Consider the following 26843-nt stretch of genomic DNA (forward strand, 5'->3'; position numbering starts at 1 on the left):
CTAATTGCTCCCTTTAGAGGCGGTTAAACCATAACCACCTCAAAATGTATATTAGACGCTGTTAAAATAACTGCCCTCATTGACCATTCAGAGGCGGTTGAGATATAATTGCTTATAAATGTAGCAATTAGAGGTGATTTCAATGTAACCGCCTCTGAATGGTAAATGGAGGCGGTTATTTTAGCTGCCTCTAATATACATTTGGAGGCGGTTGCACGTCAACCGCCTCAAAATATACATTAAAGGTGGTTAAAATAACTGCCTCCAAAGCATATTTAGAGGCAGTTCATAATCTATCGGATAGTGAGATTCAAAGAGGAAAATCTCTTTGTTCAACCGATGGATCGTCCTCAAATTTGGTTAGTGTGTTCTTCTCTTGTAATACTTTAATCTAACCGTTCAGATTTTTAAGTTTTGAATTATCTGGTGTTATATATACATTTCTAAAGATGATTGTTGCACATTGAAAAAAAACATTTCACCTTCCTTTGAAGTCCCACATTGGATGTCACTTGTTCCTCTTTCTCCATTCCCTTCTATGTAACAACCCACACTAACACATACATATACAAAATTCAATAAGTTATTTATATTCAACTACTAACAATTATATTAATTTTTAAAAATAATTTTTTTAAAAAAAATTATATTAACTAATCACTATCGAAAATTATATTAAAAATAAAAATTTAAAAATAAAAATTATATTAACTTTTAAAAGTAACAATTTAATATTAAAAATTTATATAATTTTAACTATTTGGAGGCAGTTACACGTTATTTGGAGGCAGCTATATAACTGCCTCAGATTGTCTTTTGGAGGCGGTAGTGGAGGCGGTTAAATTAACCGCCTCAGAATATGTTTTGAAGGCGGTTAGAATAACCGCCTCAGATTGTCATGTAGATACGGTTATTCCAGCGGTTTCTGAAAACTGCCGTATTTTGCCTCGCGACAGTGGTAAACGAGATGGTTTATGAACCGCCGATCCAAGCTTTTAGAGGCGGTTTGAACCGCCTCAAAATGCCAATATAACCGCCTCTAAAAACCAATTTTCTTGTAATGTATATATATCATTGTTTAGTAAATTCAAACAACTAGTTTTTCTCGACTCTTTACCGAAACCCTGCCAAAGTTATTCCTCATTTTTTGCCTATGTCTGCAATTGATTAAGTATTCGTTGTGTTTGCCAGTATTGTTTCTTTTGATTGTGCCATCGTCAAAACAAAAGTAACATGTTCTATCCTAGAAGACATTTGTCTACAAACTTTAGGCACTATTTAAGAGGCTAAATTGCCTTAGGACATAGTATTTAATATTGGGCTCAAGACAGTTTTGTTCTATGCAATTTTGTGAATTTTCATTATTATCACCGTAACCCACACAGCACAAATATTTGCACTACCATCCATGGCAATCTTAAGGCAATTTTTAGTATAATTCATCTATTTTGGAGGAATATTTCATCTTTTGGTTTTCAATTAAAAAAGGACGAAATGGTGATATACCTGTATATATGTGCAATATGGACACTATAACACGAGATATTATGATATACCAAGTGATGTATGTCAGAAATGGTGATATGCTTGCTTTAGATGAAAAAGAACGTAATGCAAGGGTAAAATATTTGTCCATATGATTTCCCGCATACGGTTTTGACATGGTCTATATATATTAGCTGAATGGATTTGCATTAAATGCATAAAATAGAATGCTTTACTCATATATATTGCTGAATTCATTTGCACTAACGGGGTGTTTGATTGATGAGAAAAAAAATTTTATCCAGAAATCACGATTAACAGGTATATGCTGGGAAAATGAATTTTTCATAAACGTGACCAAAAAGCTATTTAGTAGGCCAAAATATTGGCTCAAGTTTACTTATTCTATTTTTGGTTGAATGTTAATTATTGCTGGGATGTGGGTTAATTTTACAAAAGTAACCTTACCTATTATTTTAAAGGAAATATTAATCATCTTTCACATCAGATAATTTCTCTCATGTTCTCTCACTTCGATTTTCGCACTCTAGCTTTTACTTTTTTTTCTTTTTTATTGTAATGGTGGGTCCTACCCATTTTATCTCTACAACATGAGATAAATATCTTATGTAAAAGAAAAGAGATTAATAAAGCTCTTATTTTAATTCAAAACTTTTTCAATTTAAAATTAAAATAAAACTTTTCCATCTTTTTGAGAGACACTGTTTGTTCCATTGCTTTCTGCGATTCCTCTGGCATGACTTGTTCGAATCGAGTTTCAATGTCTTCCGTGGAAGTTTACTATAACCTTACGATGCACTGACACAGGATACGGGACACGACACGCTGACACGTTAATTTTAAAAAATGACATATTCTAACACGTTGGGACACGTTTTGATATTAAATAATATTTTTAATATATATAATATAATTTATATTTAATAGATATAACAGTCCATAATAAGTCATATAACTAATCAAATATTCAAATTTCATAACATAAATATAAACAAAAAAAAAATTTCGTACCTTGTTAATTATTCATGTCTACTTTCATAACAGAAAAAAAATTGATTTATAAATGATTTTTTTATTTTTAGTTAATAAAATAAAATTAAAACTAAAAAAAAACATGTCCGAGCGTATCCGAGTGTTGACCACGTGTAGGAAAAAGTTGACTGCATGTTGAAAAAACGTGTCAAGCGTGTTGAAGAGTTGACCACGTGTCCCAAAATATTAACCACGTGTCAGACGCGTGTCGGAACGTGTTCGTGACGGACACACACAATTCAAAAAAAAAAGCGAGTCCGTGTTTCATAGATAACACCTCTCTTCATCAAGGCCTTAAGAAAATAAAAATGATCAAATTTGTACCAGCGAGCATTTTCTGTGACCCCACATATAAAGAAGCTATGTTAAAAGAAAGGCATACTTAAATGGGTTTTTGACTGTTATGGTCAAACTATTTTAGTTTATTCTAGTTATGATAAAATAGTCAATTTATTTATCGTTTTGGTGTAGTAGATTGTAACACTCTGTGTACACCCAGTGTATTAAACATATAAATGGTAATAGCGCAGTTTAATAAATGCGGAAGCTAAAATTTTCTAATTATGAAACTTAACATAATAACCAATTGGATTTACTTATCCTTTTTCAAAATATCGCCTGCTTGTAAATTGCAATAAAATAACTACATTGAATAACCTCATGGTATAAATAATCATCTGGTCATGGAACTACAACACGTAGACCAGACAATATCCTAATACAACATTACAACTCAAGTCTAAAATAAACATAACTTATACCAACATGGCATAGATAACTCACATGGTCACCAAATAAAACAACATCAATCATGTCTCAAATACAATAGTCATATAATAGGAATCAGGCATAATCATATGATACTATGGCAATAAGGAAACATGCATCAATCAGCTCAACTCTGGCCTCCTGCCACCAAAGGTCTCAACCTCAGAGATACTTGTACCTGAAAATGTGCCCCACAAGGGGTGAGATCTCTAAAAAGAAATCTCAGTAAGACAAGGGGTCCTCAAGGATCTCTTCACCCGAAGCTCACTTACATGTGCAATATAAGTTCCAAAAAAATAACAGCAGTATAATGGCAAATATCCATGCAATGCAGCATATATCTATGTCATGTGTGTATGCATCCTACTGGCCAGAGAATAAAAGGTAGGAATTACATACGTCTACAACCCACAGTACAAGGCTCCTCTCTTGTACCTCACCCACGGAGTTACCATCTTGTATATCTCCACATACTCAGGGATTACCGTCTAGGTGGAACACCCCACATATGTAACACCCTGTGTATACTCGGTTTGTTAACATGCCATCGTATTAAGCCACGCTTAATTAAAAATGCGGAATATTCTTTTTCTTTTCAATTATGATGTCATTATCATTACCAAGTTGAATTACTTAATTCATTTCCAAAACATTGCTTGTATGTAAGTGCAAAAGACAAATATCTATACTGAATAACCTCATATCATAAATAAGATCATTAACTGAGTCTCTAGTCACGGCACTACAACACGTAAGCCGAACAATCCTGATAGTTTATACAACTCAAATCTAAACAACGATACATAATCAAATGTGGCATGGGTAATCCCCAAGCTCACCAAATAAGGCAACAAGGCCCGACAAAGTCTTAATTCAATAACATAACATGAAACTAAAAGCATAATAGCAACAGGCATAATCCAGCATCCAACATAAGCAGCAAAATAACATATAAATCAGCTAAGCTTCGGCCTCCTGCCGCTAGGGGTCTCAACCCCCGCATTACCTGAACCTGAAATATGTGCCCCAAACGTGGGGTGAGATCTCTAAACAGAAATCTCAGTAAGACAAGGGGTCCTCAAGGATCTTCCACCCCAAGCTCACTTACATATGCAATATAAGTTCTAAAAGCAGTAATTTAATATCAGTTCCAAAATCAGTGCAATACAGCAGATAATCATGTCATGTGTGTTATAACTAATCTACTGGCCAGAGAAATGCAGGAATACGTCTATTACCCACACTAGTGCAAGACGCCACTTGCACCCACCCACAGTGTCACCGTCTTGTATGACGCCACATACTCAGGCGTACCGTCTAAGTGGAACAACACATACATATTATAAGTCATTGCACATAAAGCTCAACAACATTTTCAATTATCAAAGCATGTAAATACATCATGCATATAAACCATCCCCCCATGGGATATGGTGGAACCACACAATGGCTAAACTGAGGACACGAAAGCTTACCTTGCAAGCTAGCAATCCAAGCCAAGAGTCCACACAAGCTCAAGTTCAAACACAGCAGAATCACAATCTGTTTTGGACCAGCAATCATATCAACAACCATAGCTCATAAGCATATACATAAAGACAACGCTTCTCTTTTACGTTTCATGTCTTAAGGCTTCTCACAAAGCCACAAGCCCTTAATCACTTGATTCTGACTTAGATAAGTTATTACAGAAGTCTCACTTCGTCAATCTAGGGTCCACAAACCCATAAAACCATTCTGTATGAACAGTACCATTACTGTTCACGCAAACTCAGAATATTCGGATATATGTCGGGGCCATATCCGGATACCCCATATCCGGATATCATATCCGGATATTTCACGACATAATGCAATTTCTACATCTCGCGAGATATCACTCCAAAGGTTCAATTTTTAATCCATTAAAACGTCCAAGCATGCATTTTTACTCACTTTTAGGTTCATAAACAGGTTGGTTACTTGTTTAACTCATTAACATGCCAAGACTCAACCTTTAAACCAAGAAAACTCATGCTCAAGGTTGATGACACTTACCCAAGCTCAAAACAGAGGTACAATGGCTCTTGGAGCTCACCAAACAGCTCCTCAAGCTCTCACTTCTCAAAGGTACGAAAATGGCACACCAAAGGTTGGTTCTTTCTTCACAAGGATGGCTCTTTGAAGCTCAAAACACCAAGACAAGGTGGTTTACTAGCCAACTCAAAACTCATCCTTTAACCCCACACTCATAGAGGCCATAGACAGAAAATGGAACACTCCCCCATCCTCACAAGGATCACTTATGCAATGCTTAAGTGTTTAGATGAAGAGACTTGCACAAAAGGTGCTTGCTTTGTCTCACAAAAGGGAGGAAGGGAGGCAATGGAATAGTGTACAATCTGACCAGCCACCAAGGTTCACGTAGCAACTGAAATGCCTAGGGTTTAGAGCCAAACATGCATATTTATAGTGTTTTAAGTCTTAAGCACACAGTATTAGCACTAATAGCTACGCTTAGCATTTTAATTCCAAACTTAGGATTCTGATCCTACTCATTTTTCTAAGATTTATCATATTTTTATTTTATTTTTCGCAGCACTTTTTCGGTACGCGCTTTTCCATAGCCAGTATCAGTTCTGGCACCAGTTCTCATTATTTTAACTTGAAACTCATTTTACAAGTCCTATATATTATTCTAGTGACATATACACACTTTTCATAATTTTCTGAGATACTTCATCGGTACGCATTTATACCGAGTAGCAGAACCGGTATCTGCACTTTTCTTCAGAAAAGCGACTTTCAACATTATTATTCACTTACCCTATTTATTTAAGCCATATCATAATTATTAGGGTCAATTATAGAATTATTTCCTAATTCTCATATTTATTTAATTAATTTCCTGAATTAACGGTGAGGGTCCTTACAACATACATATCATATTACATTTGTATTCATAAAACAGCTCAATAGCATATCAAATATTCTTCACATAATTTTAGAAAACACATCATGCATATAAATCACCCCTCCATTAGGTATGGTGGAACCATCAATGGGTAAAACAGAGGACACAAAAGCTTACCTGTCAAGCTAACAATCCCAACTAGGAGTCCACACAGGGTCCACGGTCACCAAACAACACAATCACAGTCTGTTTATACCAGAAACATTATCAATATTCATAATCTAGGAGTTCATTACATTAAGACAACATTCTCCTTTTCGTTTAATGACCTTAGGCTTCTCTCAAAGCCATAAACCTTCAATACCATGGTCTCTGACTTAGTTAACTTATTACAGAGGTTCATATTAACCAATTACGGGTCCAGAAACCTAAACCACGCTTCTGTATGGACATAATTGTTCAAACTACGAATTTCTCAGAATATCCGGATATTCCATGGGGACATATCCGGATACCCATATCCGGATATCACAGGGTCAATATCCGGATATACATATCCAGATATCACAGACCCAATATTCAGATATCATATCCGAATATTTCGTGACAGAATGCAGTTCAACATTTTCGCGAAGATACCCTTCCAAGACTCCATTTTTAACTCCTCCAAACGTTCAAGCATGCATTTTTAGACACATTTAGGCCAGTGTTCAAGTTAGTTACTTAATCACTTCATTTAATATGCCAAGACTCAGTCTTTTACATGAAAATTCAAGAACAAAGGTTGGGAATGTATACCAAGCTTCTAAAACAGAGAAAAAGGGTGATCTTGGAGCACTCCACACCACCCCACAGTTTTGTCACTACAAAGCCACGAATTTATCTCACAAGCTTAGTCTTTTACTCCACAAAATGGCCTCTTGGATCAACAAATGCAAAGCTCCTACACCACCCAACCAAGATGAACAGTCCCAAAGCCCCCCAAAACAGCAGCCAAAAACCCACCAAGACTAGTTCTTTCACAAGGAAGATGAAGACTTTTGAGTATTCAATGTGTTTTGGTGAAAGGAAAATCAAGAAATGGTGGAGTTTTGAAGAGTTTCTTGAAGAGAAGCTATATCCTTGGTGAAGAGAGTGTTCTGCAGCCAAGGAAGTCTCTACGTAGAAGTTGCATAATAGCCTAGGGTTTTGTGCACATTTAATATTTATAGGCGCATTAAATTAATCCATCGATATTAGTTCTAATAGCTCCGCTAATTATTTTTTCACCAAACTTAATATTCTGAACCTAACCATTTTTCTAGGAATTATCGTGTTTTTATTATAATTTTGGCAGCACTTTGTCCGTACTCATTTTATATGTGGCCGGTATTAATTATGACATCAAAGCTCATTATTATTACTCCAAACTTGATATTTCAGACCTAGATATTTTTCTAGAAATATTTATATTTATATTATAATTTTTCGGAATACTTCTCAGTACGCATTTATACCGCGAAGCGGAATCGGTATCTGCAATTTTCGTGAGAAAAGTGACTTTAAGCATTATTCCACTTTCCACATAATTATCTTATCATACTTATGCATAATATTTAGTAAGTCCATGCTCCGACATCGATAATCTTATTTAATTAATTATTTAACTATATGAATGCAATGTTTCAATACAAACCAAAAAAAAAATCAAAGAAATTTTAGGAACGAATACACCTCAATTGTTGAGATAATACAATGAAGTCGTATCAATTTATGTAACAAGAATCTTGAAACTACTTGCTTGAACATCCAATGTGTGAATGTGATGAATGCTTCAAGATTCTCAATGAAACTACTCAATTTGTAAGCAAAATATCACTCAATAATCTTTCAATTACTTACAATTATTGTCTACATAAATCAGCCAAAAGATTTCTTGCATTTTCTCTCAACCTTAAACTTTTTGTCTCTACGAAAATCTTGAATTTCTCACTCAGAAAATTTATTCACCAACAAAAGAATATGAAGATAACACTAGCAAATATAGTGTTCTCCTATGATGCACGGACATGACACGACACGTCGACACGATAATTCTAAAAAATGTCATATTTCGACACGTTGAGACACGTTTTGATATTAAATAAAAATTTTAATATATATAATATAATTTGTATTTAATACATAAGAGTCTATAATAAGTCATATAACTAATCAAATATTTAAATTTCATAATATAAATATAAATATAAATAATTTTTCGTACTTTGTTAATTTTTCATGTCAAATTTCATAAGAGAAAAAAATTAATTTACAAATTATTTCTTTTATATTTAGTTAACAAAATAAAATTAAGATTTAAAAAAAAAAAAAAAAAAACTTGTCCGAGCGTGTCCCAACGTTGATCGCGTGTCGAAAAAAGTTGACTGTGTGTCGGAACGTGTCGAAGAATTGACCACGTCTGTCCAAATATTAACCGCGTGTCCGAGCGTGTCGGAAACGTGTGCTTTGGAGGTCTTCTCTCTTCACCAAGGCCTTGAGAAAATAAAAATGATCAAATTTGTAGCAGCGAGCATTTTCTGTGACCCTACATATAAAGAAGCTATGTTAAAAGAACGGCATACTTAAATGGGTTTTTGACTGTTATGGTCAAACTATTTTAGTTTATTCTCGTTATGATAAAATAGTCAATTTATTTATCGTTTTGGTGTAGTAGATACATGTTACCCCAAGTGTATTTCAACTCACTCTTACATAATTAATTCACCTAATTAAAAATACCTAAGAGCTTTACAGTGGCACTGATATTTGAACCTATAAAATAATTTAATGCTATTATATAAATCGACAAACACACGTCTTCGTTTATTATTGAGTAAATACTATTTTTGATCCTAAGAAATAAAAAGGTTCGTCGTGATCTCTAAAAAATTCAAAATGGATTCATTTAGTTAAAATCGTGGTCCTTCACAAATTCAAAAAAGACCCATATTAGTCCCTAAAGGAACTAAAGTAGGTTCATTTTGAATTTCTTAGGGACCACGATGAGCCTTTTTATTTACTAGGGACTAAAGCGGGAATCGTAAAATTTGCTGAGGATCAAAAAGAGTATTTACTCTTTATTATTTTTTACGTTGACACATTTGAACTTATAACGCATTTGAACTTATAACATCGTACAAATTACCTAAGAAGCTCTTCGTTTTTAATTAGATACGATTGGATTTTCATGAATGCTGTCATTAATGGAAAGTAATTTAAAGCAAAAAATGATTATTTTTTAATATGATTCTCCATGTCGTTATTTTTTTTTTATACATCTCAATGTCGTTATTAAATAACATTATTTTCAAACCAAAAATAATCATTGGAAACAATTAAGTGATTTTTGAAGAGACGCATTAATATTACTGTAAAATGCAATTAAATTTGAAAATATTTTTTCATTTTATGTCTTGCCCTTAAAACTAAATTGGTATTTTAGTGATGAGAAACTTCATTTAAAAATATTCATTAATTAATTATGAACAGATTAGTATAACTTGACTTTGAAATTTAATTGTAAATATCTTCTTATGAATAATAATTTTTATATTATTTTATTTAATAAAATATTTTAGGGATTTTTAATTAGATGAATGAATTATGATGAATTGAATATAACTTTAATAAAGTGGGAATGTGTGGTCGCAATATTGCGCAATCACATCATCTCATAAATACGTTGCTAGACCTAGCATATGGATTTTTTTAATATACTGCAGGAGATTTTTTTAATATACTGCAGGAGTATAAAAAAAAATTGTGCTCCTTTTTTTTTTTTGGTAAAAAAAATTACTCTTATATTCCTCTCTTTTCTTATATTTCCCCTATCCCCTTTAATTTTTTATTTTTGAAACAGACCATCCTGCCCCCGCATCACAGTAGAAGCGCTCCTAGCATATTTATCAGCGTTGCCACCTGATAGGAGAGACATTGGGAACAGTGGTCAAAATGCCACTGTTCCCTAACTTTTTTTCCTAAATGTCACGCCAACAGTGTTAATTTCCAATATGCCACGTGGACAAGTTTGTTGGGCACTGTAGCGAACTCAGTTTGCTGATGTGTCACATTGTTAGTGGACACCAAGTTCGCTACCCTAGGTTGCAATTAATGCACCTGTACGTTTCCATCTGTCATGATGACATGTGGCAGACATGCAACGAAGTTCGCTAGGGTGGGCAGCGAACCTCGTTGCATGTCTACCACGTGGCGTGGCAGGTGAAAACATGCAGGTGCATTAATTGCAACCAAATTCGCTACCTAAAGTAATAAACTTGCTCACGTGACATATTGGAAGTTAACACTATTGACATGACATTTAGAGAAAAAGTGACATTTTAATCACTCTTGCAGAGAGACATTGGGGGTTAGCGTGCTTTTGTTGAATCATAGTTTTTACGAAAAATGTTTATTCTTTTAAATGACACAACTTTTATCATTTTACTCTCACAAATTGGTGGGACTCACACCTTTATTTTTTTGTCAATTCTCTCTCCTCCTTTATCTATCTCTTTATCTCTCTTAAAATGAGAGAACTTTTTATCTTTTAAAATGATACACTTTTTCCTAGTTTCTTACCATAAAAATAGCTGTGAGGAATCCACCAAATGTGATGTGTAATTGGGCACCACGTCCGATTAGGTAGGTATGGATAAGGGACATAAAGCGAGTTATAATAATGGTCAAAGAACCCAATATAGCTAGGTTAATAAATAATTGAGAAATAGTATCAAAATAAAATAAAATAAATAAATAATTGAGAAAATATTTTCAGTATTATGAATATACCGTGTAATATATTTACAATATTTTTATCTTTATGATTATTTTATTTTATATTTTATTTTTTTCTTTTGATATAAAAAATATCTACTCTTATTATACCGAAAATAAAAATATGCTCGATAAGTGAGCTTGTTATGACGTTAGGAGCATCTTTATGACCCTAGCCTCTACATGAAATTCTGAAATATATTTTATATCATGACCAATACCCCCACATGGTCTTGTAACCTACTATTAAGGAAAGAATTGCAATAGCTAAATAATGGGATGCAATATCAAATACCATATACCACCAGTTACTTGATTTAATCATCCACGAAAAGTAAGAAATTCTACAAAAAATTTATCAATTTAAGGTAAAAATCGGGTGGCTCTCTCAGCAAAACTTAGATAAAGTTGAGTCAAAAGATCTCCATGGAAGATAAATTCTCGAAGAAGTGAGATATTTATATTTTTTTAATATTTTAATCGGTTCATTGCTTCTCAATTAATGTGATCGAAGCTTTAAATTTCTTTCAAATACAGTATTAAAAAAGATCGAACACATATTCTCATTGTCATTTGCTTAATTTTATGACGTCAACTGAACTATCATCAAATAAAATATCTTTTAAATATACTCTAATATTTAGAAATTGATTAATCGGCGACGTGAAGCAATAGCCCAACCAAACTGTGATTGAAACTGTACATAAATTGGCCACATCACCCAAAGGGGTATAAATTCAAAAAAATTGACCATAATGGTCCAAAAAAAACTTGATGAGCGTAACAAAAAAGCTTGAATCTAAAAGCTGCAGGTTTTTTCTTAGGCGTCGATAATTCCCTAGATATCGATTTAAGAATGTGGAAAGTATGACTTGAACGTGGGACATCGTCACCTTATTGGAGGACCAATTGAATCATTTGTTCTAGTGTATGCTGTTAGAAAACCTGCAGGTTATTGTCATGTATTTCATTACACATGTATGTTTTAACTCATCATCGTGTTAGAATAGAACCACAAAAACACAAACACACCAATCACCATCTTAAACGTCTCCATTGTTGCAACCAACACTTTATTCGGAATAATAGAGTTGGGCAACAAATACCATTAAATTTAACAAAACAAGGAAGAAAACTGATAGGATTGCAGATCCTATGTGGTAATCAAGGAGAGAACAAGAGGAAACAGAGGCGAATTCAAAAAGAAATTCGTATATTCATCAGATAAAAACTTCACAAAATGATCAGCTTCCTATCTATAAGCCACGGATCACTATCAATCTGTAACTGAATTGTAAAATTGACACGTAATGTAAATGCTGTAACCACTCAATGCATTCTGTAACAGCTAAACAAATGACACTTAAGTCCTAACAAGTAACAGCAAGGCTTGGGCCACCGCCTGATGACATAGAGATTGGGCCGATTACACAAGGTAGTCCTTGGCCCAGGAAGGAGGCCCAGTCATCCTCTTAGGCTTAGGTTCCTCCATCGTAACATTGCCTCCACCTGCAGTAAGAACCTTGTCCTCAAGGTTCAATGTCGGAAGAGAAAATTCTGGGTAAAAACTGATAAGATCATCTTCATACTCCCAAGTAGCATCCTCAGGGAGAGAGTTGGTCCACTGAATTAACCACTGCCTTCGATCACCATGAGTCCCTTGAATAGTCTGAGTCATCACTGCTGCTAAAGGCAACTGGACAGGATGATTTTCCTTATTAATTGAAGGCAAAGGAACAGGAACAACAGACCCATCACCTCTGAATGGTTTGAGAACAGATATGTGGAAGGAAGAGTGGATTTTGCAATTTTCAGGCAAACCAACTTGATAGGCCACAGGGCTCAACATACGCACAATAGGATAAGGACCAAAATACCTTTTAGAAAGTTTCTGACACTTCCTATGAGCTATCGTGATCTGTCTGTAAGGCTGCAACTTGATTAACACCAGATCACCGACTGAAAATTGAAGATCCTTTCTGTGCTTGTCGGCTTGGACCTTCATGCGGTTTTGGGCACTCAGTAATTGATTCCTAAGATGTCTCAATAAATCATCACGATGGCTCAAAGTAGCATCAACTGCCTCCTCACGAACTGACCCTTTAACATAAGTTGGGATCATGACAGGAGCTTTGCCATAGAGAGCTTGGAAAGGAGTCATGCTAATTGAGGAGTGGACAGCAGTGTTGTAATGAAATTCAGCCCAGCCCAAGTATACTGCCCATTTGTGGTTCTCGTCATGGCAAAAAGCTCTAAGATATTGCTCCAAATATCTGTTAGTTACTTCAAATTGCCCATCTGTTTGTGGGTGATAGGAAGTGCTAGTACGTAAACTTGTCCCACTGCATTTAAATAGCTGAGACCAGAATTTACTCAAGAAGATAGAGTCTCTGTCTGAAATAATGGTCTTTGGAAAACCATGTAATTTGACCACCATATCACAGAATAAAGAAGCTACCTTTACAGCAGTGTAGGGATTAGCTAAGGCCCCAAAATGAGCAAATTTTGTCAATCTATCGACCACCACTAGTATAACATTGAAACCTTTTGACAATGGCAATCCTGTGATGAAATCCATACTCAGGTCTTCAAACACACCATCAGGAATAGCTAAAGGGTGAAGTAAACCCAAGGGAGGAGAAGTAGTGTGCTTAATCATCTGGCAAGTGGAGCAGCTCCTCACAAGATCCTGGACATCCTTTCTCATTCCCTTCCAAAAAAAGGAAGCAGACAATCTCAAAAGAGTACGAGAAATACCTGCATGACCTCCAACCAAAGTGGAATGAGCCTCATGTAAAAGAATATCCTTCAATGTTGAAGCAGTGCCCAACAAATACCGATTTTTGTGATATAAGATGCCATCTCGGTCAGTAATTTCTGAACCTATCAATTCCTGATTGTTCAATTTGAGCCGAATGTCAACAAGCTCAGGATCAGATATGTTTTCACCTCGAATCTGATCTACCAAGGGAAATTGAACTTCAGACAATAGTGCCAAATTGAAACTGGGTTGCTCTTCATCAAAACAACGTGACAGGGAGTCAGCAACTACATTAGTTGCACCAGGTTTGTACTCAATAGAAAAATCATAGCCCATTAATTTACAGGCATACTTTTGTTGCTCCACTGTTTGGACAGTTTGAGTTAGCAACTCCTTCAAACTTCTATGATCTGTTCGGATGATGAACCTTGCTCCAAGCAAATAGTGCCTCCACTTCTTCACTGCCTCAGTTAAGGCATGTAATTCCCTGACATAAGTGGAAGCCACCCGCATCCTTGGCCCAAGCTTCTTGCTAAAAAAAGCTATAGGATGGTTATTCTGTTGAAGGACAGCCCCTATTCCCAAGGATGATGCATCTGTTTCCACCACAAAGGGAGAGGAAAAATCAGGAAGAGTCAGAACAGGAGTCTCAGTCATTGCAACCTTTAAGGCTTCAAAAGCCTTGGAAGCCTCCTCAGTCCACAAAAAAGAATCCTTCTTCAACATATCAGTGAGAGGTGAAGCTATAGCTGCATACTGCCTAATGAACCTCCTATAATATCCAGTGAGACCAATAAAACCTCTCAATTGTTTGATTGTCTTTGGATGAGGCCATTGTTGCATTGCAGCTATTTTCTTGGGGTCAGCCTTCACTCCCATGCCCGAAACCAAATGCCCCAGGTACTCTACTTCAGCCAATGCAAAAGAGCACTTACTCAGCTTCACCATGAACATATTATCCTGCAAACAACTCAAAGTCAATACAAGATGGCTATAGTGTTCCTCAATTGACCCACTATAAATCAGAATATCATCGAAGAACACTATAATGAACTTGCGAAGATATGGCCTGAACATATGATTCATTGCAGCCTGGAAGGTAGAAGGAGCATTGGTTAAGCCAAAAGGCATCACCAAGAACTCGTAATGTCCTTCATGAGTTCTGAAGGCAGTTTTGGGAGTGTCATCTGGAATCAACAAGATCTGGTGGTAACCACTCCTCAAGTCCAACTTGGTGAAAATATTGGCTCCTCTAAGCTCATCCAATAGCTCATCTATTGTTGGAATGGGAAAACGGTTCTTGATTGTGATATTGTTCAATGCTCTATAATCAATGCACATCCTCCATGAGTTGTCATGTTTCTTAACAAGTAGCACAGGAGAAGAGAAAGGACTCCTGCTTTCCTTGATAAATCCTGATGCTAACAACTCAGACACTTGTTTTTCTATTTCCCCTTTCTGATGGTGAGCATACCGATAAGGACAAACATTGACTGGCCGAGCCCCTTCTAGCAAGTGAATAGCATGATCACAACTCCTAGGTGGTGGCAAGCCCTATGGCAATTGGAACACAGATTGGAATTGCAGCAGAATGTCCCAAACAGCAATGGGAATTTGCTGTTTCAAGTCCAATAGTTCAGGAAGAATTGCAGGTCCCACAAGGTCAGCTTCCCCTGTTAATCTCAAACACTGCTGGTTAACAGAACTAACCACACCACCAACAGATTCCCCTTGTAGAATAACCTACCTCCCGAAGACATAAACTCCATAGATAATTCAACATAGTCATGTATAACTCTGCCTAATTGGCTCAACCATGAGATTCCCAAAATAATGTCAAAACCAGTTAACTCAATCACCCAAAGGTCCACAGTAAAAGCATACCCTTGAATCTCCAATGGAACCGCCAAACATTTTCTGTCACAAACCATAAACTCCCCATTCCCCAGAAAAACACGCATTCGAGGCACCTTAAGTGTTGAGAGTCCCATATCCTCCACCAATTGCTTCTGCAAAAAATTGTGAGAACTGCCTGAGTCCACTAGGATAGAGACCATCCTGTTATGGAGCTGCACTCTAAACTGAATAGCTCGAGGATTCTTGTCACCCTTCAAGGAATGGAGAGCAGCTGCATGAGTAACTTCAGGAGTGTCTTCAGGTTGCCAGACAATATGCTCATCAGCCTTCTCAGCAATTTCCTCAAAATCCCCCACCAATAAGAAAAACTTAGATTGACATTTATGCCGAGGGTTCCACTTTTCATCACAAGTGTAACAAATCCCCAACTCCCGTTTCTTAAGTAATTCTTCATGACTGAGCTTCTTGAAAGGTACAGTGGATGGCAAAGCAGGAAGGACAGGCTTCGAGCTGGGCAAAACAGTGGTGAGTGGTTTAGGTTGTTCCACCATGTAAGAACTCTTAACACAACTTTTCTGAGTCCTTGGTGCTGTGAAAGAGGAACGCAACTCCACAAAATGAGCATCATAAGCGATGGCTAACTGCATTGCCTGATGGAGAGATGTGGGAGAATGAAGTTGAATTTCCCGTCGAAGATCGGGTAAGAGTCCTGACACAAAAAAACTCATGAGTACTGCATCAGAAAACTCAGTGACCTGGTTGATTAAGGCCTCAAAGTTCCTAATGTAATCATTCAGAGTCCCATCTTGTGTCAATTTCGACAGAACACCTCGCAAATCAGTGTACGCAGTACCGCCAAAGCGTTGACGAACTGCTAACTTCAATTGATCCCAAGACTGGATAGAACCGCCATTGAACAGCCATTGAAACCAAGGACCAGCTAGTCCTTCCATGTGCATCCCAGCCAACTGAACCTTCAACGCATCCGGAACCTGTTGCAAGCCGAAGTAAAGTTCCGTGCGAAAAATCCAACTATTTGGATCCGTGCCATTAAAAACCGGTAACTCCATGCGAATGGATTTCATGAGGAAACGTGGATCATCAGAAGCAAATCGCGGCTGAGATGTGCTGCCTACATTATTACCAGTAGAAGAATGCACACCAAGTGGTTGATTAATGGTGCCAACCACCGCTGCATGTATGTCTTGCAGTTGGGCAGTGATGCTAGTCAATTGATTTTGATGATCGGTGAAACGTTGCTCAACCCGAGTTTGGAACGCCCCAAGCTCATCAGCCAATTCTTGAACGCGCATCGTGAAATCTTAATGAGCTCCAAGGAGATGAAAGCACCAATGATAGGATTGCAGATCCTGTGTGGTAATCAAGGAGAGAACAAGAGGAAACAGAGGTGAATTCAAAAAGAAATTCGTATATTCATCAGATAAAAACTTCACAAAATGATCAGCTTCCTATCTATAAGCCACAGATCACTATCAATCTGTAACTGAATTGTAAAATTGACACGTAATGTAAATGTTGTAACCACTCAATGCATTCTGTAACAGCTAAACAAATGACACTTAAGTCCTAACAAGTAACAGCAAGGCTTGGGCCACCGCCTGATGACATAGAGATTGGGCCGATTACACAAGGTAGTCCTTGGCCCAGGAAGGAGGCCCAGTCATCCTCTTAGGCTTAGGTTCCTCCATCATAACAAAAACTTCAACATTAGAAGAACTACTTTCTTTTTTAAGTTACAAAAACTTCAACAAAACAAGGAAGAAAATTTTATTGTCATGTTCGTTGGACATGTCGGATTTGTTTGTTGTGTTTCTGATTTTTTTTGTTTTAAAAATTATTTTATAGAGTAATTTTAAAAACTGATTTTTAGATTGAAAGAAGAAAAAAATTTTGATAAATTTGTTTTGGAAAGAGTTTTAAAAATGAAAGAACAAAATATTCTGCTTGATAAATTTGTTCTAAAAATATGTATTTAAAATAAGAAAACAAAAAACTCATTTGATTGATAAGTTTTTTTCTTGTTAACTTATTTTTTAATTTTTTTGGTTTATAAAGATGCTTTTTTTTTCTTCTTTTATTTTATTGGCGTACTAATGTTTGTTTTGATTTTTTAAATTTTACATTTTGAGGTTTAACTCTCATGTGTAATGCTAAATATGCTTGAGAGTGAAAATCTAAAATTAAAGCAAGGTGTTGGTGGCAACAAGTGGGAGAAAACTCCTGTTGTAATAAAGAAATCATCTTTTACAAACTCATAATAGTTTTGCTGCTGCATAAAAATTTGATCAGGAAACATTCAACTTCTATTTGAACTTTCATTATTGGATAATCCAATCTATACAGCAACCAGCAATGCTTCCACTTCTAGGATTCATTGAAATTCAGGTAATTTTTGTCTCATTGTTTAACAAAGTAGATTGTGTGTATTAGTTTAATGCTTTTTACTTATCAAAGTGGCCCTTAATCTAATTGATAATACCAAATAGTGAGTTTAAGCTGTCCAAAAATTTTGACAATTTATTACACTAGTTCGAGTAATCAAAGAAATGTCGTGCGTATACAATCTTAGGGAGTCTTTGTCAAATTTGTATCCTAAGCCTCCAATTCTTCTGAGCAATATAACATTATATATGATTTTATTTTATTTTTTGATAAACCATAGGTATTTCCATGGGAGGCACTCCTATTCAAGCCACGTTTAGGATTAAGGCTTTAAATCATTCTATGGTACTGAAAATGATCGAACACATGTTCTCATCCCACCTTCTCAGCTCCTATGCACCAACTGAGCTATTATCATTTGGTTGGTTATATATGAATTTTAGTTTATGGGCTTGGTGTTTGTCATTTTAAATGACATAAGTTATGTCATTTTAGGAGAGAGATAGACACATAAAATAAAAATCGTAGGAGAGAGAAAGTGGTTGGTTTTTTTTAATTTAAAATTTAAATAAAAAAAATTATTTTGTACCTATCTCTCTTAAAATAACATAACTTTTTTTTAATCATTTAAAATGGGTTTTTTCACCCTTTTGCCCCTCATTAATTATTTAATAACCATTTTGCCCCTTATTCAGAACTATCTACCAATCTGCACCTCTTTAATCGACCAAGCCAAAAATTTAATCGATTTAATGGTCAAAATAGGCAAAAATCGTTGACTTGAAGATTTAGTCGATTAAATCTCCTTATTTAATCGATTAAATCTCTCATGCATAAGGTTGTTCTTCTGATAAAGAGGAAGATTTAATCGATTAAATAGGAAGATTTAATCGACTAAATCTTCATTTGACTATTTAATCGATTAAATATTCAATTTAATCAATTAAAAAGAGACAGATTAGTATATAATTCTGAATAAGGGACAAAATAATTATTAAATAATTAATGAAAGAAAAAAGGGTGATAAAAACCTTTAAAATGACAAACATTTTTTGTTAGTTTATATTCAGATTTATGAAGAATTGTCGGGTAATTGTCGGCAGCAAAATAATTGTTTTGTAATTTCGTCAATAGGCGCACGGAGGAAGGGTGTTTGTCAGACAACTCATGGATGGGCACAACTTGCAGGGTCAGGGATTATCTCTCAGCATTGGTAATTCAATAAAATAAGGACATCTAAGTTTCACTAGAATACAAAGTCTAACGCTATATATTTTTTCTTAGGTTGTTGTATAATAGTATATACACACAGATATGCAGCATGTAAAAAGTTACCGAAAATCAATCTCAATTAACATGTAAAAACTGAACTCACGAACTCAATTCAGACCAAAAACTGCTTTAAGTTAAGGGCAATCTTTTACTGCTTGAAGGTGAGAACAATATGTTTTATTAACGCTTGAAACTCAATCCAGATCAAAAACATGGAAAAGCCTAAAATTAATGAAGGTAAGGATTTTGGGCAAAAAAATTAAAATAATGTTTTTTAATTATATAATTATGTATTTATTGCAGTTTTGAGAAAAATTACAGATCTATTGTACACTGTGACACCTCTTTTGGGCGTCACATGTGACACCTCTTTTGGGCGTCACATGTGACGCCCCCGTTGAGGCGTCTCACCCTAAGGGGAATACGTCCAAATGGAGCGTCTCTCATGAGGTGTTGACACGTGTCATTTTTTTTTTCAAAAAAAAAAATTAATTTAATTATAAAACTTCTAAAGGCATAACTTTTGACTCGAGTATCCAAATCAGGTAATTCTTTTTTTATTCCACATAACTTTTTGAGATCTACGCAATGACATCTCATTTTATATATTTTATTTCTCACCAACGCAATTTTAATTTACAAGAATGGTATTATAAGAGCGGTTAAACTCAGAAGCCTCTGAATTATGGATTTGTGATTTAATATAAAAAAATAAATAAAATTTTGATTGGTGATTAAGTTTTTTTTATAATAATTTTTTTTATTATAACAAAAATTTGGTTTGTGATTTAAATTCAAAATAAAAATAAAAATTATTATTAATAAGAAAAATAAAATAAAGATTTGATTTGTGATTTAAACTAAAAAATTAATTTGAAAAATTCGTAGAAATAAAGTAAATAATTAAATAAATATTCTAAATTTCTAAGGAAGAAGGATATTATTTTTAAAATTAATGATTAATGCTATAAGCTTCTGGGTTATTATTCGTGGTCTGAAATTAATGATGGCTTATGAATGTTTTTCAAAAATAAAATTACTTAAATTAGGCGTGATTGCCTCTTGATTGAAACCCAATTTAGACGTGATTGGTGATGTGTTAGGTTTTGACACATGTCACATTTTTAAACTCAGAAGCCTCTGAGTTCTGCGTTTGTGATTTAATACAAAAAATAAATCAAGATTTGATGTGTGATTTAAATTAAAAAATAAATTTTTTTATTTTTATTATAAAAAAATTTGGTTTGTGATTTAAATTAAAAGTAACAATTATTATTAATAAGGAAAACAAAATAAAGATTTGATTTGTGATTTAAACTCAAAAATCAATTTGAAAAATCTGAATTAATAAAAGCAGCTAGTTTTGCCGGAATAGGAATTATAAATATCTAAGGAAGAAGGTAATCCTTATTTAAATTTAAATTAATTTGGTGAGAAATAAAATATATCAAATGAGATGTCATTGCGTAGATCTCGAAAAGTTATGTAGAATCAAAAAAAGAATTACCTGATTTGGATACTCGAGTCAAAAGTTATGGCCTTTAGAAGTTTTATGATTAAATTAATTTTTTTTTGGAAAAAAAAAGTGACACGTGTCAACACCTCATGAGAGACGCCCCATTTGGTTCCCCCTTAGGGTGAGACGCCTCAATGGGACGTCACATGTGACGCCTGTGCAATAGATCCGTACTATTTCCCAAAACTGCAATAAATACGTAATTATTTATTTAAAAAACATTATTTTAATTTTTTTTTTCCAAGGATTTTGTCCATTAGATGAAAGATAGGGGTGATTTGAGGTATTGCACAAAAGAGTTGAAAAATCATTCAGATACACTCTTATGGGGATGAGGACGGATGTTATGCAAAGAATTGCAAAATTATTTAGAGATACTTTTTCTGAGACTCCTCAAACCCCAGCCAGAATAACACAATAACTTTATAACTACAAAAGGCCATTAATGAAAATAGCTTATTCTCGTGTTTTACATTTTTTTAGAACAAAAAACTAAAAATCAAAACGAAAGCATGTTAATAGTGTACTTTAATTTTAGTTCTAAAAACAAATAAACACATACTGTTTTTAAAATCATTTTCATAAAACACCTTACATCAAACAAGTTTTTTTGTTTTTTATTCTTAAAATAAAAAAACTGTTTTGTAAAACAATAAGCAAACAGGCCCAATTTTTTACTAATACTTAATCAAATAAACAGACAAATTGGTCAAACAGTGTCGGTCTAATATTGGTCAAATTGAAATAAATTAACATATAATTTGAAAAGAGAAAAGGATTAATATATAATTGAAAAGGAAGACAAATAGATAATCAATCTCTTGTGCACAACCGCAAGGTTAAGAGCAACCGCTATAACATAAGGAGGACAACCCCAAATAAAACTCAGAATTGCAAATATAAGGTATAAAACCTATTCCAGTCCCCACCATTACTATTATAACACAAATGGCACCAGAGTAGTTTCTGATAACATGTATTACAAACAAAATCAGACATCATAAACCTAAAAAACATAACACAGAACCAAAAGCCACATGCAAAAAGTTGGATTTAGCTTTAGTATTGAATTTTATATTAAACAGGTTAGAGTCTCCACCGTCGAATAGCTAGCCACAAGAAGAAAAAAGATCATCCAAAAGAATATAACAATAATAGACTGAGGAGTATATAAAGAACAAAGTCCCCAGCTTCAAACTTTAAGATTGCACATAATTTGAGCATTAAAAGCTAAATAAACATTTGATGGCCTTTGAAACGTGTATAAGAGAAGAAAAAAGACGGTAGGATGGGAGTGTTGAACCTTGGAATAATACATATTTATGAGAGAAATAGAAATGCTGCTAGGAGTAAGGAGGAAACAGTGGTGGCACAGTGTAATAGAATGTACATGTTGTAGCAGGTAAAAAAGGTAAATCTCAACACACAAGACTCTCCCACTTCCGAGGGCAGAAATGAAGGCTAATTATACACAACCTTAGAAGAAATGAAGGCTAATTGTACACAACCTTAGAAGCTATTTCCTGAATCGAATCTGAGACCTTTCGGTCACAAAGAGCTGCTCCAAAGATGTGGTAGCAAGATATTAGAGAAAATATGTGCAAGGATTGGAGAGGAAAGGAAACGTGAATGAGGAGGAGGTGAGGAATAGTGGAAAGGATAACAGAATTTTGGAGTGATTTCATCCTTGTGCTCTATCCTATTTTCAGTATGAAATATGAATACCAGTTCCTATCAACATTATTATAAATAATACCAAATGCAAAAGCGCATACAAACTAAGCAGGAAATACCATTAATGCAATGAGAAAAAAATGTAGACCAACCAGGAAATCAAATTACAAAATGAGCCAATAGCGTCCATCAAACTGGCACAAACATACGGTAGCTAACAAGTGAATCCTCACCAATCAACAAGGAATGCAGGTTTTACCCTAAACGTGCTTACTATCATGACATGGATCAATTTAATCACTAAAGCACACTTCAAAATCCAGACAGCCAAAGGTGAGACACCCAATTCATAGATTAACCTCCAGTCTGGTGCATCTCTAGATTTTGTCAAGCTTATCTGCCTTAATTAAAGGGTTGGCTTTAGCTATAGCATCCCGACCAAGAGTCTGGTAATCATAAGGGCAATCATGTTTGTCAGAATAGCGATGCATTGCACAAAAGTGGTTTCCACATTTGCAGCTGAAACCAGTTAATCCAACACGCTTCCGGCAAGTAGCACATTTGTTAGGACTTGTCTTGGCTTTAATCTGCAAATTCTCAACAGAGGATGAATCCCCAGAAATCTCAGCACTGACTGCCTTCAGCTCCACATTTCCAACTTGTACATCCACAGCACCCACAGTCACGGCCTGCTTCCCCTTGCTGCTGGAACCACCATTCACAATGTTTTCAACGGATGTTGCAGCAAGTTTGCCTTGTTCCTGCTTCAAAAGTGTGTCCTTGTAACATTTGGAACACATATTCATGGTTGCAGCCCTTCCAAAGAAGCCACAATTATTAATGCAAAGAATGGGGCGTTCTGGAGCCTGGCATCCTGTCTCATCGTGAGACTCCATAATTTTTTGACCACCTGCAAACATAGCACGTTAAGTGAATTTTTACTTAAGTTAGAGAGAGGGAGCAAGAGAGAAAGGTAGGAACAATTGATTAATTGTGAGAGAGAAAAGAGAATTAGAGAATTATAAGAAAGAGGATGAGGCTGAAGCAATGGTAAAGCTGCTCCCTTTGTGACTAAAAAATCACGGGTTCGAATCCGGAAAATAACCTCTATGCAAATATGCAAGTTGCATACAAGAATTATCCTCACCCCACCCTCACTAGTCTGGATTTAATTAGGAGTGATTTTTTATTCCTTTCAGCCATTTGGCCTTTATAACGAAGATTTGAAATGCTAAATTGATAAAAGACAATAATTGCTATTCCTAATTGACACTGATCTAATCATTTTAAATGTGGATGCTAATAAATGCTTACCATAGCACCTCAGCCTCTCTGGAAAATACACACACAAAGAAAAACCTATTTCTATACAAAATTAACCACAAAAACTTGCACCCGGAACTAGCAAAATTAATGTAGTAAATCAATACAAGCAAATTGCACTTGCAAGTTCTTAGACACCAGCAACCAGATGCCAAACAAACACAAGGATTACAACAAGAACGATATTCAATTCCTACCAAGTCATTTACAATGCAGATATCATGTCAGTCATTCATGCCAATCTCAACTACGATACAAAAGGAACTAGCAAGCAGTATTCATTCTCGTTTGGTCACTACTCTTCATGCATCTTGCAATTGTTGGCCCCAAAGAATTTTCCGTTCTCAAAGAACACTGTATTTTAAAATTAGAAAAAAGGAAGAAACGCCAAGAGGCCTCTATAACCTATATGAACATTGGAGACTGAGTTCCAAATTCAAAAATTCAAAAAAAAAAAAAAATCCTTTTTCAGAAAGCACAGTCTTTTAAAATTAGAAACAAGGAAGAAACGCCAAGAGCCCTCTATAACAACCTATATGAACATTGGAGACTGAGTTCCAAATTCCAAAAGAAATTTCCTTTTTCAAAAGAACACAGTATTTTAAAATTAGGAACAAGGAAGAAACGCCAAGAGCCCTCAATAATCCATATAAAAATTGGAGCGACAGAGTTCCAAATTCCAACCAACGCATTAAATAACAATCATTTCAGTAAAAATTCAATCATGCAAACAAAACCCAACAACCTCATGAGTAAATATCCATCAATAATTCTAACATTCAAACAAACCCAGAAAACCCATAAGCCACCAAAGAGAAAAAGAAAGAAAATTTAACACCCCATCATCAAGAATCGACAACCCACCAAGATAAAACCAAAATTAAACAAATAATTTAACTTTAAAAAAAAAACAACGCAGTACACAAATTTCTGACCTGTGTTCTTGGTTTAACGGGTGCTGACAGTGTGGTCAGGTAACTACTGAAAGAAGAAAATTAGTTAGATGTAAGAAAATAAACAAATATTGGAAAGAAAGAAAACAAAACAAAACAAAAAGGGTGGAAATAATTGTGACCTTTAGAACGGAGGAAAGAACAGTGTATAATAATAATCGTAGTTGTAATCGAAGAAGAGCAGAAAACACACGAAAGTTCAATATTAAACGCTGCTAAAAGAAACACGAAGGAGAGATAAGAGAGAAGTGAAGGGGTTAGGTTCGGTCCAATGTCGTGTCATGTAAAAAAAAAATGTGTGTCTTTTTCAACTTTATATCTGCTAACTTACGAACATTTGTCTGAGTCGGTGGTGCTTATCAAACCGCGTTTAAAGTTTTTATTTTTATAATTAATTTATAAGATTTTATAATTAAATGAATGGTTATATAGTTTCTTAAAATGTACATAGAAGATATTTTTTTTATTATTATTGTAATTTCAAATAATTAAAATATCGCAGAATATCTTTGTATTAAATTTATCGAATCTCATGTTATTTTCAACTTCTTGCCTATTAATTTCTTGAGACTTCACCTATTCTTTAGTGCTCATAAGAAGACTACTGTTCAATACCTCGTAACTTACAATCTTGTCATCAACTTCTGTCATTCTTTTGCGTTGAGTGTTCATGGATCATGAATGATTTGTAGTATAATTAAAATTATCCTATAATGTTATGATTTATTGTATTTGGATGATCTCTTATGATTTTTTTTCATAATTTCTTATAATTTATTATTGTTTCATTACGAGTGTTTGTTAGAGAAATTTTTTTGAGGTTTTCTAAAAATGACAGTGATAATTTTATTTATTCACATTTTGTATAAGATTTCTGAAAAAAAAAATTGAGAATCTGATTTTTTCGAAATTTTTTTGTTTTACACTTTTTTAGAATAACTTTTTGATACCATTCCTTAAAAAATAACTTTCACATTATATTCCTGATAATTTTAATTCCTAAACACACAAAAATTTATTATCTATCAAACCTCCCCTTAATTTAAAAGTCTACTATTCATAGTGTTCGATCTTGATTTTTTATTTTCTTTTTATATGTATCTAAATTCCTTTGTACTAAAAAAAATCAAAATTCCTTTTATTTTCATGATTACATATATAGGGAAGGTTATATTTATAAATTTTTTGTTTACAAACTACACTATCACTATATCTGACCGGTCATACACTAATCAAGAGTGTATGACCAGTCATACTTCATGTAATTTGTAAACAGATCATTTCCCAACATATATATAGTTAAGTTACAAATTTTTAAAAATAGAGATAAAATTGATTAATATTTTCATTATTATTATAAAAAAATGGATCATTCTCTCGTATTAAATAAAATATGACATGTTTATGTAAACAAATTATATTTATACAAAAATAAATCAATGGTGATGATTATATAATTATCTTTTTCAATATTTTTGTCTCTCTTCCTTTATTATTGTTGATTCACCTTTGTAAAATTATAACTTCTCACAATGACCATTATCATGTTTTATTTAATATGAGAGGATCCATTCACTATAAATATGTGTGGATATTCTTTTACTATTCTTATGCCTCATGACCTTTAATGTTCCATTACATTCCATATACAATGTAAGTATGTAACCATCACGCTAATCATAACAATGGTTAGTGAAATAAGAATTGGACGACAATCACAGACTTTCCTACACTAGATAGAGGTGAATGTTGCGAGTTTTTGGAATCCCTGCAAAATTGAAAATATTAAATTTATTATAATTAATGACAGTTTGATAATTGATATAATAAAAATTTGGGAAAACTTTATTTTCACCCATTGTGATTTTTTGATTTATCATTTAATCCCTGTGATTTTAAACTTATCACTTAGACCACTGTGCTGAAATATTTTGTCATTTAACCCCCTATGATTTCAAATTTTCACTTATATCCCTTGTGGTTACAAAAATTTTCACTTAGACATCTTGTTGTTTAGAAAATAAATATTTTTTTAAAAAAAATTCTCTCCTTTTTGTTTTATATCCTCATGTAATGTATTTAGGATTTAAA

The 26843-nt window shown here is 34.2% G+C and overlaps 1 protein-coding gene across 2 annotated transcripts; it reads right to left on the reverse strand.

Annotated features, from left to right (window-relative positions):
* Positions 1–22554: 22554 nt before the first annotated feature.
* Positions 22555–25022, reverse strand: LOC133306489 (zinc finger A20 and AN1 domain-containing stress-associated protein 8-like). Of its 2 annotated transcripts, none has more exons than XM_061506816.1 (3): positions 24875–25022; positions 24735–24777; positions 22555–23386 (listed from the first exon to the last, which is right to left on the reverse strand). In XM_061506816.1, exon 3 carries the CDS (start codon positions 23370–23372, stop codon positions 22854–22856), a length of 519 nt encoding a protein of 172 aa, XP_061362800.1. In that variant the 5' UTR covers positions 23373–23386; positions 24735–24777; positions 24875–25022; the 3' UTR covers positions 22555–22853. The 2 variants fall into 2 exon arrangements, with proteins under 2 accessions (XP_061362800.1, XP_061362799.1); XM_061506815.1 differs by having other exon boundaries at positions 22556–23386; positions 24735–24780.
* Between the last annotated feature and the right edge of the window lie 1821 nt (positions 25023–26843).

Source organism: Gastrolobium bilobum, unplaced genomic scaffold, assembly GCF_033153095.1.
Source record: "Gastrolobium bilobum isolate Gb01-03AN ecotype WA unplaced genomic scaffold, APGP_CSIRO_Gbil_v1 utg9675, whole genome shotgun sequence".
Classification (NCBI taxonomy): Eukaryota; Viridiplantae; Streptophyta; class Magnoliopsida; order Fabales; family Fabaceae; genus Gastrolobium; species Gastrolobium bilobum.

What these genes read in the sequence shown, in the direction of transcription:
- LOC133306489 (XM_061506816.1), bottom strand. Translation starts at nt 23,372, where the DNA reads ATGGAGTCTCACGATGAGACAGGATGCCAGGCTCCAGAACGCCCCATT.